At 40.8% G+C, this 15,000-nt stretch overlaps 1 protein-coding gene and 1 long non-coding RNA gene across 2 annotated transcripts in view; one reads left to right on the top strand and one right to left on the bottom strand.

Annotated features, from left to right (window-relative positions):
- Positions 1–15,000, bottom strand: part of eng (endoglin) — a gene marked incomplete at its 3' end in the record, with an annotated part of 55,325 nt that overhangs the window by 5,811 nt on the left and 34,514 nt on the right. The window contains 4 exon segments of the mRNA NM_001442781.1: positions 1–94; positions 10,401–10,464; positions 12,233–12,460; positions 13,332–13,474. The exon segment at positions 1–94 is cut by the window's left edge and continues 14 nt beyond it. Of these exon segments, the coding sequence (NP_001429710.1) occupies positions 1–94; positions 10,401–10,464; positions 12,233–12,460; positions 13,332–13,474 (529 nt within the window).
- Positions 2,353–5,435, top strand: LOC141385700 (uncharacterized). Its single transcript, XR_015492229.1, has 3 exons — positions 2,353–3,541; positions 3,591–4,639; positions 5,206–5,435. It is a non-coding gene; the product is annotated as an uncharacterized LOC141385700 (long non-coding RNA).

Here is a 15,000-nt window from a genome sequence, read left to right on the forward strand (position 1 = left end):
ATGAACCATAAAGCACCAGTGAGCAGAACTCCGATCAGAAATCCTCCGAACGCGATGCCCAGAACAGCCGAGAGTCCAAACTCAAAACACGAATCTGGAACAGAGCAGGAGTTCAGTTATTATAATAGATTATCTGGGGATGCAACAAAAAACGGGGGCTCGTCCGGGATTTGTCGAGTTTGTAGACGTTTTAATGAGACATTTGTAAAACAGAAAATAAATATATTAGTCAGTTTCTTATTGTCTCGTGTAGAACTAATAACAAAAAAATTATAAAATAAACAAATGTATGAAAGAACAGATATTATCCGGACATTTTATATTTATATTAATGCCTTGTGAAGGTATTTCCTCCATAGTGTCCCTGTGGTTCAGTTGAAAACTATAATTAGGATGAACTGGGGATGCAACATTAATTGGGGGCTCGTCCGGGATTCAGAACCAGAACCTCTGGGAAGATCACACGATTTCTGGGTTTCATTACATCATGAAATGTTTAGACGATTTAATGTTTCTCCTCTAGGTGGCGATCTGTTATTTGTGTTAAACTATAAAATCCACATGAATTATGCGTGTTCACTCAGATCGCCCCCTAGTGCTGAATCAATGAACAGCTTTTACAGATTTATTCTGTTTTTCAGTTGAAAATTGTAACTAGGATGAGCTGGAGATGCAACATAAATTGGGGGCTCGTCCGGGAGTGTGTTCACTGAGATCGCCCCCTAGTGGTGAATTAATGAAGAGGTTTTATAGTTTGTACCTGATCTAAGATCAGTTTGACGAGTTTCTGGATGCTTTAATGAGACATTTGTAAAGCAAAAAGGAATATATTAGTTAGTAGTCTCTTATTGTCCTGTTTAGAGCTCAGTGAAATATAAAAACTTTAATTTTTATTAGCTTAATTTTTTTTATATGAATATGCAGACACTTAATATTTATATTTATGTCTTTAGAAACTATTTTATCAATAACCTCCCTGTGGTTTAGTTAAATTAATAATTATAAGTTTAAAATTATAAATAAAACTATAATCAAGATGAACTGGGGATGCAACATAAATTGGGGGCTCGTCCGGGATTCAGAACCAGAACCTCTGGGAAGATCACACGATTTCTGGGTTTCATTACATCATAAAATGTTTAGACGATTTAATGTTTCTCCTCTAGGTGGCGATCTGTTATTTGTGTTAAACTATAAAATCCACATGAATTATGTGTGTTCACTCAGATCCCCCCCTAGTGCTGAATCAATAAACAGCTTTTATAGATTTATTCTGTTATTCAGTTGAAAATTGTAACTAGGATGAGCTGGAGATGCAACATAAATTGGGGGCTCGTCCGGGAGTGTGTTCACTCAGATCGCCCCCTAGTGGTGAATCAATAAACAGGTTTTATAGTTTTTTATCTGAACTCAGATCAGTTTTATGAGTTTGTAGACGTTTTAATGAGACATTTCTAAAACAAAAAGGAATATATCAGTTAGCAGTCTCCTATTGTCCCGTTTAGAGTCCACAATGAAAAAACTATATCATTTTTTTTATTATTTATTAAAGAACGCAAATATGCAGACACAATACTTATACTCATGCCTTGTAAATGCATTTACTCCTTAACGTCCCTGTGGTTCAGTTAAAAAGTAGGATGAACAGGGGATGCAACAGAAATTGGGGGCTCGTCCGGGAGCGTGTTTGCTCAGATCGCCCCCTAGTGCTGAATCAACGAACAGGTTTAATAGTTTTTACCTGATCTCAGATCAGTTTTATGAGTTTGTAGACATTTTTGAGACATTTGTAAAGCAAAAATTGGATATATTAGTTAATAGTCTCTTAGTGTCTCGCTTTAAGCCCACAATGAAAAAACAATAAGCTTTTCAGGCTGTATAACAGATCGCAAATATGCAGACACTCAATGTTTATATTCATGCCTTGTGAAGGTGTTTTCTCCATAACTTCCCTTTGGTTCAGTGGAAAATTATACTTAAGATGAACTGGGGATGCAACATAAATTGGGAGCTCATCTGTGATTCAAACCCGGAACCTTTAGCAAGATCACCAGTGTAATATAGACCCACACACAGAATGTGAAGTTTTCCATTATTCTTCATGTGATCACATGCTACCATCTCACTTCTAAAATGCCACGTTAAAGTAAACAAACTCTTACACACAGCACTGCACATCAATGTCAGTTTCAAAGTTATGGACCAATCAGAGCTTGTAGGCGGGGTTAATCTACTTATGTATTAATCCACAGGTCACGTGTGTTCTCTAGGATCTGCTAGGAGTCGCTGTGTGTTTTTGGAGGATGCGAGTCCTCACGCTGTCTTTCCTGTTTTTTTTTTATTTGGTTTTTTTGTGAGTGTCTAAAGTTCATCCCCTGCTCTGCTCTTTCCGGCCTCTTGTTTGTTCAGCTTCTGACCAAACACACAAATAAGGCTGATGTTTGCTGGAAGCTCTGCTGCTGACTCGGGGAGGAAAACAAATAAAACAGGGACATAAAGCAGACCCTTCCTGTGGCACCGAACCAAAAAAAAGTTCTTCAAGGGCCCTCGGGAGGGATCGTTCGAGGGTTAAACACTCTCGCCGTCACTGCAAACATGCTTTAGCAAACACTCCGGCATCAAAGTGTGTGATTACGGAGGGATGAAGAACCTGAGGGGAGACCAGCATCTGCAGGTGACCTTCCTGCTTCCTGTCATTGTCACGAAGAGAGAGAGAGAGTGTGTGCGTGTGTCAAACGGTGGAGGAGTAAACAGGACTCAATCCATCCAGGAGACGAATAATGAGGCTTTCAAGGTGCAGGAATTGACCTAGTGGCTAAAATAGGCATTGCAGTTCAAAATATTACACGGCAAAAATGCTTTCTTACTTACTTTTACTCAGTTTTTGTCTTGTTTTTAGTCCAAATAATTCTTAAATCAAGAAGGATTTTCTTGGCAATGACTTGTTTTCAGAAATAAGTCAAAATTAAGTGAGTTTTTTCAGTCATTATTATGTGTAATGAGGCTTTAAAGTTGCAGGAATTGACACCTAGTGGCTAAAGTAGGTATTGCAGTCCAAATTCTTCATTCATTCATTCATTTTCTTGTCGGATTAGTCCCTTTATTAATCCGGGGTCGCCACAGCGGAATGAACGGCCAACTTATCCAGCAAGTTTTTACGCAGCCGATGCCCTTCCAGCTGCAACCCATCTCTGGGAAACATCCACACACATTCACACACACACTCATACACTACTGACAATTTAGCCTACCCAATTCACCTGTACCGCATGTCTTTGGACTGTGGGGGAAACCGGAGCACCCGGAGGAAACCCACACGAAGGCAGGGAGAACATGCAAACTCCACACAGAAACGCCAACTGAGCCGAGGTGAGGCGACAGCACTACCTACTGCGCCACTGCCTCGCCCCCAAATTCTTAATATTACACTTAAAAAATATGAGTAACAAAATGAAATGATTCAGGGAAAAAGTATTGAACACATGAAGAAAGGGAGGTGTATTTGGGCAGTGAAAGCCCAGACAGCAGCTGAAATCTCTCAGTAGTTCTTCAGCAATCCTCTGCCCTTCCTCAGTGTAGATGAATATCAGCTGCTTCAGTCCAGCATCTACATCAGCAGGAGGATGAAGATCAAACCATTTCAGCAAGACAATGATCCACAACACAGCCGAGGAGACTCTCAGATGCTTTCAGAGAAAGAAAATCAAGCTGCAGAATGGCCCAGCCAATCCCCTGATCCGAATCCAATAGAGAATACAGAATACAGCTCAAATTTGATAAACGAGACCCACAGAAGCATCAAGATTTGGACGCTCTGTTGAAGTCTGTGAGAAACTCACACCTGAGCAATGCATGAGGCTTCATTCTCCATATGAGAGGCAGCTTTTTGTTTTTTTAAACCTAAGATGTTTTGTGAATTTGACCCCCGGTCCCCAGGCTATCAGAGTTGTCTTGTGAAAGGAACTCAAGCAAACCTCAGAAGCCTCCTTTATTGTCTCAAACACACACCAGTGAAGTAAAAACAGCGAGTCGGAGCACGTACAGTCCTGTCCTGCGGAAAGATGACCCCCGTGTCAGTGATAGAGTCTGAGACTTTTCCAGAAAACGTCTGATAATTGCTGTGAAGAGATTGTGTGTGAACAGACCCCTTTTAAAACAAAATACCTGAGCTGAGAGAGTCACATCAGTAAATTGATGGAATTCTGCACATTCTTTAATTCATCAGGGAAGTCGATTCAGTAATTTTACATCAATCAATCAACATTATTGTGTGAAAGAGGCTTCTGTCTGGCTCAAATGAGCTATTTTTTTTGTCTTAAAGGTACAGTTCACCCCAAAATAAATGTAATTTACTGTCATTTCTGTTGAACACAAAAGAAGCTAAAAACCTGTAACCATTGACTTCTATAGGATTTGTTTTTCCTACTATGGAAGTCAATGGTTACAGGTTTAATACAATTATTCCCATACAGCATCTTTAACTGTCTATAGATCAAGACCCATGATCACTACACATCTTAAAGGGACAGTTCACCCATAACATTTTTTTTACTCACTATTTACTGTGAATTCAAAGCTTTGTGAGTTTCTTTCTTCTGTTAAACACTAAAGAAGATAATTTTAAGAATGATAGCAACTGGTAACCATTAACTTCCATTGTAGAAAAAAACAAATACAGGTTATAGTATAGTTACAGGTTTCTAACATTTTTCAAATGTCTTCTTTTGTGATCAACTAAAGAAAGAAACTCCCGAAGAAGATGTTTTGAAGAATGTTGGAAACCGGTAACCATTGACTTCCATTGTTTGTTTGTTTTCTACAATTGAGGTCAATGGTTACAGGTTTTCAAAATATCTTCTTTTGTTTTCATCAGAAGAAAGAAACTCATGAAGAAGAAGATATTTTGAGGAATGTTAGAAACCGGTAACTATTGACTTCTATTGTAGAAAAAAATAACAGAGGTCACAGTATTGTTACAGGCTTCTAACATTTTTCAAAATATCCTCTTTTGTGCTCAACAGAAGAAGGAAATTCACGAAGAAGATATTTTTAAGAATGTTAGAAACCGGTAACCACTGACTTCCATGCTATTTTTTTCCCACCAATGAAAGTCAATGGTTACAGGTTTTCAAAATATCTTTTTGTTTTCATCATAAGATAGAAACTCACGAAGGAAAAGATATTTTGAAGAATGCTAGAAACCAGTAACCATTGACTTCCATTGTAGAAAAAACAAATAGTGGTTATAGTATAGTTACAGGTTTGTAACATTTTTCAAATGTCTTCTTTTGTGCTCAACTGAAGAAAGAAACTCACGAAGAAGATGTTTTGAAGAATGTTGGAAACCGGTAACCATTGATTTCCATTGCCTGTTTGTTTTCTACAATTGAGGTCAATGGTTACAGGTTTTCAAAATATCTTCTTTTGTTTTTATCAGAAAAAATAAACTCATGAAGAAGAAGATATTTTGAAGAATGTTGGAAACCTGTAACCATTGTCTTCCATGGGATTTTTTTCCTACAATGAAAGTCAATGGTTACAGGTTTTCAAAATATCTTTTTGTTTTCATCAGAAGATAGAAACTCACGAAGAAGAAGATATTTTGAAGAATGCTAGAAACCGGTAACCATTGACTTCCATTGTAGAAAAAAACTAATAGTGGTTTCAGTATGGTTACAGGCTTCTAACATTTTTCAAAATATCTTCTTTTGTGCTCAACAGAAGAAACTCATGAAGAAGAAGATATTTTAAAGAATGTTGGAAACCTGTAACCATTGTCTTCCATGGGATTTTTTTTTCTACAATGAAAGTCAATGGTTACAGGTTTTCAAAACATCTTCTTTTGAGTTCAACAGAAAAAAAAAACTCATAAAGATATAAATAGTGAGAAAATAGTGAGTAAAACATCATTATTTTAAGTGAACTACCTCTTTAAATCTGAAAGTAGCTCCTAATTACATAACGATCAAGGAGACAAGCTTTCAAAATTAATGCTGAGTCTTAAATGTATTGACTTGGAAATCAATGGTTATAGATTTCTAACATTTTTCAAACTATCTTCTTTTGTGTTCAACAGGGAAAAAAAGTGAGTGAAAGACAGGGTGAGTAAAACAGTGAGTAGATGTTCATTTTTGGGTGAACTGCCCCTTTAAGATGTTTTCTGATCAGACTCTGATCAGGCAAACCACAGAAGCCTGCTCTATTGTCTCAAGCACACAGCAGTGAAGTGAAAACAGCGTGTCTGAGCACGTACAGTCCTGTCCTGCAGAAATCTGACCCCGTGTCAGTGTTAAAATCAGGCTACATCTGAGGAATGCTCGTGTTTTTATTCCAGACTCATCTTCCCGGAGAGCGTCTTCTTCCCTATTGATGAACAACACCTTCCCTTCTTTGTGTGCGGCCGACAATAGCGACCCGGACCCCGTGTTGCGGAAAGGCCACGCATACCAGACCGCGGACACAATAAATCCCCAAATGCCTCATTATTTCTGATTGCGGATCACAAGGTCATTAAACAGGCCTTCCTATAAACAGGCCCGTCCCGTCCGCTCGTCCTCGTACCCCGACCTCATCCACATGTCCACTAATGACGTCACACTGCAGAAAACACCAGCTCTGCCTCCTAAACATGTCTACTGTTCTGTGAAGGACAGTTCAAGTCTAAATTATTAGATATATCATCAAATATTGCCCAAATGATGTTGAACAGAGTCAGGAATTTCTCACAGTGTTTCCTCTAATATTTGTTCTTCTGGAGAAAGTCTGATTAGTTTTATTTCGGCTAGAATAAAAGCGGTTTTTAATAGTTTTAAAGCCATTGTAAGGTCATTATTATTGGCCCCTTCAGCAATATTAGTTTCTGATTGTCTCCAGAACAAACCACGGTTATACTATAGCTACCCACATGGAAGGAACCTATATGAGCATATATGAAACCTATATACAGTATGCACATGTATGATAATATATACACTGCATATATGCGTATATATGCTATAAATAGGCAAACTTACAGTATATATATGTGCACATACAGGCCATATAGGTCTCCTGTATTATACTCCTTGTATACTGCCAAGATTGTGTGCACTGAAACGTGCGTGTGGGACTGCGGCTCTGCAGCTGGACATAACTCAGTTTAGTTGATCAGTTCCCCTATAGCGCATGTGTTAGGACTGAGGGGTAAACCGGAGGAAACCTACACCAACATGGGGACAACATGCAAACTCCACACAGAAACAGACTCGAACCAGCAACTTTCTTGCTGTAAGGCTACAGTGCTAACCACTGAGCCACCGTGCCACCAAGTACTCTCTCTCTCAAGCATTTCCAAACACTTATGAGTTTCTTCTGTTAGACACAAAAGAAGATATTTTGAAGAATGCTGTTGACTGTTGACTGCCAGAGTAAGAAAAACAAATGGAAGTCAATGGTTACCGGTTTCCAACATTCTTCAAAACATCTTAGTTTGTTAATTAACAGTCGTTCAAACATCTTTATCGAAGTCTCTCCCCCTAAAGATTGGTCTCACACATCCGGCATGTTTGTAGTTTTTTAGCACTTTTTAACCACATTTGTAGTTCTAATCCACCTCACATGCAACATGCAATGCATTATGGGTAAAATTAGCCATTAGAGGATCTGCACTGTGAAAACTGGATAAATGTGGATCCTCATTTCAGCTTATTATAATTTAGGACACATTACGGCTATTTTTGAAGGCTATTTAGGATGGATAGTGTGTGAATCGAGACGAAGCATTGGAGATTTTGACTTGCTACCAGTCCGTATATCTTCTGAAAAGGAAAGTTCAATCAAAGATAGAAATCCTGCTGAACACAAAGGAAGATATTTTGAAGAATGTTAGAAACCGGTAACCATTCATTCATTTTCTTTTCGGCTTACTCCCTTTATTAATCTGCGTTCGCCACAGTGGAATGAACCGCCAACTTATCCAGAATATATGTTTTACACAGTGGATGCCCTCCAGCCCAGTACTGGGAAACACCCATACACACTCTTTCGCACACACACACTTATACACTATGGACAGTTTGGTTGATCAATCCCCCTATACCGCATGTGTTTGGACTGTGGGGGAAACCGGAGCAAACCCACGCCAACACAGGGAGAACATGCAAACTCTACACTGAAACACCAACTGATCCAGCCCAGACTCGAACCAGCAACCTTCTTGCTGTAAGGCTACAGTGCTAACCACTGAGCCACCGTGCCACCCAGAACTCTCTCTCTCAAGCATTTTCAAACACTTATGAGTTTCTTCTGTTAGACACAAAAGAAGATATTTTGAAGAATGCTGTTGACTGTTGACTGCCAGAGTAAGAAAAACAAATGGGAGTCAATGGTTACCGGTTTCCAACATTCTTCAAAACATCTTAGTTTGTTAATTAACAGTCGTTCAAACATCTTTATCGAAGTCTCTCCCCATAAAGGTTGGTCTCACACATCCGGCATGTTTGTAGTTTTTTAGCACTTTTTAACCACATTTGTAGTTCTAATCCACTTCACATGCAACACGCAATGCATTATGGGTAAAATTAGCCATTAGAGGATCTGCACTGTGAAAACTGGATAAATGTGGATCCTCATTTCAGCTTATTATAATTTAGGACACATTACGGCTATTCTTGAAGGCTATTTAGGATGGATAGTGTGTGAATCGAGACGAAGCATTGGAGATTTTGACTTGCTACCAGTCCGTATATCTTCTGAAAAGGAAAGTTCAATCAAAGATAGAAATCCTGCTGAACACAAAGGAAGATATTTTGAAGAATGTTAGAAACCGGTAACCATTCATTCATTTTCTTTTCGGCTTACTCCCTTTATTAATCTGCGTTCGCCACAGTGGAATGAACCGCCAACTTATCCAGAATATATGTTTTACACAGTGGATGCCCTCCAGCTCAGTACTGGGAAACACCCATACACACTCTTTCGCACACACACACTTATACACTATGGACAGTTTGGTTGCTCAATCCCCCTATAGCGCATGTGTTTGGACTGTGGGGGAAACCGGAGCAAACCCACGCCAACACAGGGAGAACATGCGAACTCCACACTAAAACACCAACTGATCCAGCCCAGACTCAAACCAGCAACCTTCTTGCTGTAAGGCTACAGTGCTAACCACTGAGCCACCGTGCCACCCAGAACTCTCTCTCTCTCAAGCATTTCCAAACACTTATGAGTTTCTTCTGTTAGACACAAAAGAAGATATTTTGAAGAATGCTGTTGACTGTTGACTGCCAGAGTAAGAAAAACAAATGGGAGTCAATGGTTACCGGTTTCCAACATTGGAGTTTTTGACTTGCTACCAGTCCGTATATCTTCTGAAAAGGAAAGTTCAATCAAAGATAGAAATTCTGCTGAACACAAAGGTAGATATTTTGAAGAATGTTAGAAACCGGTAACCATTCATTTTCTTTTCGGCTTACTCCCTTTATTAATCAGCGTTCGCCACAGTGGAATGAACCGCCAACTTATCCAGAATATATGTTTTACACAGCGGATGCCCTTCCAGCCCAGTACCGGGAAACACCCATACACACTCTTTTGCACACACACACTTATACACTCATAGACTACGGACAGTTATCAATCCCCCTATACCGCATGTGTTTGGACTGTGGGGGAAACCGGAGCAAACCCACGCCAACACGGGGAGAACATGCCAACTCCACACTGAAACACCAACTGATCCAGACGAGACTCAAACCAGCGACCTTCATGCTGTGAGGTCACAGTGCTAACCACTGAGGCCTTATTTTTGCTGATGGGAGTTGTTTTGAACGCAGGACAATGGCGTGCCGTCCCATTGTCGTGTTTGATAATGAGTGCTGATGAATGGCGTTTGGAAAGGGAGGATTGATTTCCGCTGTGTTTCTAAATTAGCACTCGACGTTAGCAAATCAGGGTTCGAGGTTATAGGCCATCAGTTTATTGAATATCTGCAACATTAATTTCTAGCAGCTGACGCACAGAGATGACCTTATAAACCGGTGTTTATAAAATATGCCTTTCCGCAGATTTCAGCCTCGGCTTTTGTGCTCATCATCAGTATTTTAGACGGTGAGGGAACTTCTGGAGGACGTTTAATCTAGTGTGTGCATTATTCTCTAATAATTCCCAAATCTGCAGTGCATTATTCCCCTTCATTCGCAGTTCAGATGTCGTGTATGTGTCGGCTTTCTGTCTTTAAACTACAAACTGTGTGTTTTAAATTGTCGGAGCTTGAAGCAGATGGAAATATGAGAGGACTGTGCTGCGTTTCTACGAGGATCTCAGGGTAGCCGCCATTACGGCTCATTGTTTTGTTTCCCGCCAGCCTCCGTACAGGTCACATGACTGAAAGATATGAATAATTATCTTGTACTCACTTGTGGTTGGTGTAAATGGCTTGACCTGCACGTTCCTCTTCACTGGGGTTTCGCTCGTACAACTCTAAAATCAGACAAAACAACACGCACATCTATTACAAATGTGCTTTTGTGGAGAGTCTGACTGCTGCATGGTCTGCGAAACACACGCAGGCCTGACACATTAACCAATATGTGGACGTACCGCACAACATGTGGCTCAAATATTTTTTGGTGATGCAATAAACACTCACCGGCCACTTTATTAGGTACACCTTACTAGTAGCAGGTTGGACTCCCTTTTGCCTTCAGAACTGCTTTAATCCTTCATGGCAGAGACTCAACAAGCTACTGGAAATATTCCTCAGAGATTTTGCTCCATGTTGACATGATAGCATCACACAGTTGCTGCAGATTTGTCGGCTGCACATCCATGATGCCAATCTCACCACATCCCAAAGCTGCTCTATTGGATTAGAGACGCAACAAGGCATTTGCGCCCACAGAACTGCCGCTCACTGGATATTTCCTCTTTGTCAGAGCATTCTCTGTAAACCCTAGAGATGGTTGTGCGTGAAAATCCCAGCAGATCAGCAGTTTCTGAAATACTCAGAGCAGCCCGTCATGCCACGTTCAAAGTCTCTTAAATCCCCTTTCTTCCCCATTCTGATGCTCGCTCTGACCTGCAGCAGATCCTCTTGACCATGTCTACATGCCTAAATGCAGTGAGCTGCTGCCATGCGATTGGTTGATTGGATATTTGCATTAATAAGCAGTTGGACAGGTGTACCTAATAAAGTGGCCAGTGAGTGTATATCACCCATACATGAAAACTAATTCTACTCTACTGGAGGTGTCAGTGTGGTTAAAACACTGTAGTGTTTACTATAAATTACTATAGTATATTTTCATGTTGGTTGCAGATCTGGCAGCAGATATCGCAGCCTCTGTCACTTGTTATCTTGCACTTTTTTGTTAACATTTCTGATTATTTATTTAAGATATGCATTTTCACATCCTGACTCCAACACCTCGTTATTACATTGTTAAAATGGCTATAATTAAATTAAATATCATTAAGAATAAATCATTGTGTGTTGTTTGGAAGAGTGCACTTGCATTGTGATGATATTATATTGTCATTCTGGCATTATATAAATATAATGAGAGGCATAAAATGTCCTAAAATTTACAATAATATTGTTTATTGCAATATATTTAGTGCAATATATCGTACAACGAAAATAGATATCTTGGCAGGCCTATGCCACAGCCGTATCAACCTGCAGCCTAACACTGGTTACCCACTGAAGCTAAGCAGGGCTGAGACTGCTCAGTGTCTGGATGGGAGACCACATGGGAACACTAGGTTGCTGTTGGCAGTGGTATTAGTGAGGCCAGCAGGGGGCGCTCAACCTGCGGTCTGTGTGCGTCCTAATGCCCCAGTATAGTGAAGGAGACTCTATACTGTCAGTGAGCGCCGTCTTTCAGATGAGATGTTAAAGTGAGCTCCTGACTGTCTGTGATCATTAAAAATCCCATGGCACTTCTGGTAAAGAGTAGGGATGTAACCCCGGTGTCCTGGCTAAATCCTTTCCAAATTCTCCACCATGGCACTCCAATCATCTCCATCCACTGAATTGGCTCTATCACAGTCTCTCCACTCCCCCATAGCTGGTGTGTGGTGAAGCACTGGCGCCGTTGTCCAGTAGCTGCCGGAGCATCATCCAAATGGAGCTACACACTGCTGGTGGTAGGGAGAGACCCCCCTCTTCCTCCCCTCACTTTGGGCGATTTCGCCTCAATAGATGCACCATATAAATACACATTACAGTACATATGCATGCACAAACCTCCTCATTGTTTATCCTTTTGACGCCGCAGAGTTTTACAGCACATTCGAGGTCCCAGGAGCCGGCCGGCAGGTCCTGCAGGATCTGGAAGGAGAAGCTGAGCCTCTTGGGACAGTCTTTAATAAAACACGGCTCTTCTCTGAACGGCATTTCTCTGGTTACTGGCGTGGATCGAACCCAGCAGCTGCTGACTCTGATGCTGGCCTCTCGAAACGTCTGGCTGGAGATCTGCAGGAGAAAAACCCCAAACTGAGACTTTTGCATTGTTGCATTTCTGTCATAGCAATTGTAAAAAACTTTAATGCACAGTAATAATAACATGTAAAACACCTTGCTAAACTTTTGAAACCATGGTTTTCTTAAGATGAATTCACAACTGAACATAATTAATGTTTAGTAATTAATTAACTATTAATAAATAATTAACTACTAATAACTAAATTAATAAATAACTAAAATAAATAACTAAACTACTAATAATTAATGAACTATTTCGTTTTTAAAACTAATCTGCTTTGACTGCTGTACTGGTCCATGATTGAAGCTGGGGGACACATTTGTGCAGATGTAATATTTACAAACAAATTAACATTTTTAGAGCCTCAACGTACAAAATATGGTAGAAAACATGTTATATATAATCTATAGTGTCATTTTTATTTCCAGGTATTTATTTGGGGGCCCTCAGATTTCCTGGGGCCCTAAGCGGCCACTTACCTGAGACACTGCTCGCTGCAGAGCCGCTTGAGCTCCAACTCCTCCTCCTGTAAGCTGTTTTAATGCGTACACCCACCCCACCCCTAAGCCCAACCCCCAATGACATCACTTGTAGAAGGAAGGAGGAGCTGGAGTTCAAGCTCCCCCTTACTGGAGCTCAAGTGGCTCTGCAGTGAGCATCCCTTGACTTACCTTGCTTATTAGTTAAATCTGCCCCTGGTGTTGGGTAACATTAAGAAAAGCAGTGTATTTTTTGCAGTGCAGTCTTTCCTAAAGCTGGTCTGTCACTGACAGCTGAAATAAATCTCCACTATACATAAGTGTTCCATGTGTGTGTGTGTGTGTGTGTGTGTGTGTGTGTGTGTGTGTGTGTGTGTTTTACCTCAGCATACACCCTCTTGTCGCTCAGGACTCTGCTGTTGTTATCTATAGGTGTTGTGAAATCTGGAGACGAGAAGAGTTGCATCTGAACAGGAAACGGAGGAGAAGTGGGCGCTGCAGTAGTTTTCTCCACTTCTGTTGGAGCTACAGGAGAAAAACACAGAGTGTTAGATTTAAAGGGGAACTACTATTAACAAACATCACTGTGTGTGAATATCTCCAGCCTCTCTAATGGTGCACATTAATTCTGTGTTTGTCTAATCAGACTTGATGAATGACACACTTTGATTGACATTCTCTCTCTGTAGGTGTCATCAGCGGGGGAAAGCCCCGCCCACTAGTGCCCATCTCTCCCTCATTAGCATCTCCAGCAGCCCTGAGTGAGAAGCAGCCGTCTGTCCATTAGCCATTAGAGTGTTTGAGCTGCTAGAGATGATGTCAGCATAGACTAACAGCGACAGGAGCGACATAGACTGACACAAGCATGGAGCACACACTCACACCTGACCTGCACTCACAACACACACACTGCTGTTTCACATCTTCCACTATGCTGACGCACAGGTATAAGTAGCTCCGCCCTCTTCTGAAAAGAGCACAATCTCATTTGCATTTAAAGCGACAGTCACCAAAACACCACTATTAAGATCAAAGCCTGAAAGAGTCCGTCTCAGAGAGCTGGAGAACAGTATCTGTGTGCTGTTCTCAGCTCAAACTTCACGTCTTGTAAAAAGGGGCAGAATAGGTCATCTTTAATAAAGCTGAACTCCAACAGCTGCCCTTTAGTGAAAAGCCGTGTTTGTACAGCTTGAGGCTAAACGCAGTGCGGGATTTCTCTCTGGAGTTTACAGGATTAAATCTACACACGCGTGTTTTCATGCACGGGAGAAAAAGCCTCAAAATAGGATTATTAATTTAACATCTCCTCGACTGAAATCAGATTTAACAGACACTTCTTGATTTCATTACTGTACTTTTGGGTTTCTCTGGAGAAAAAGATTCACACTCATGTGTACGGCACCAAAACGATTAAATCACTGTTTCTGTTTTTGTCTCCTCTGGGACTATCGATAATAAAAGAAGATATATATAAACACTCACTGGCCACTTTATTAGGTACACCTTGCTAGTGCTGGGTTGGACTCCCTTTTGCCTTCAGAACTGCCTTAATCCTCCATGCAGAGATTCAACCAGCTACTGGAAATATTCCTCAGAGATTTTGCTCCATATTGACATGATAGCATCACACAGTTGCTGCAGATTTGTCGGCTGCACATCCATGATGCCAATCTCCCGTTCCACCACATCCCAAAGCTGCTCTATTGGATTGAGCTCTGGTGACTGTGGAGGCCATTTGAGTACAGTGAACTCATCGTCATGTTCAAGAAACCAGTCTGAGATGATTGAGCTTTATGACATGCTGCGTTATCCTGCTGGAAGTAGCCATCAGAAGATGGAGACACTGTGCTCATAAAGGGATGGACATGGTCAGCAGCAATACTCAGGTAGGCTGTGGCGTTGATGCTCAATTGCTACTAATGGACCCAAAGAAAATCTCCCCCACACCATTACACCACCACCACCAGACTGAACCGCTGATACAAGGCAGGATGATCCATGCTTTCATGTTGTTGAGGCCAAATTGTGAGCCGAGCATCCGAATGTGTCAG

This window comes from Danio rerio, chromosome 5, assembly GCF_052040795.2.
Source record: "Danio rerio strain M-AB ecotype USA chromosome 5, GRCz13ab, whole genome shotgun sequence".
Lineage (NCBI taxonomy): Eukaryota > Metazoa > Chordata > Actinopteri > Cypriniformes > Danionidae > Danio > Danio rerio.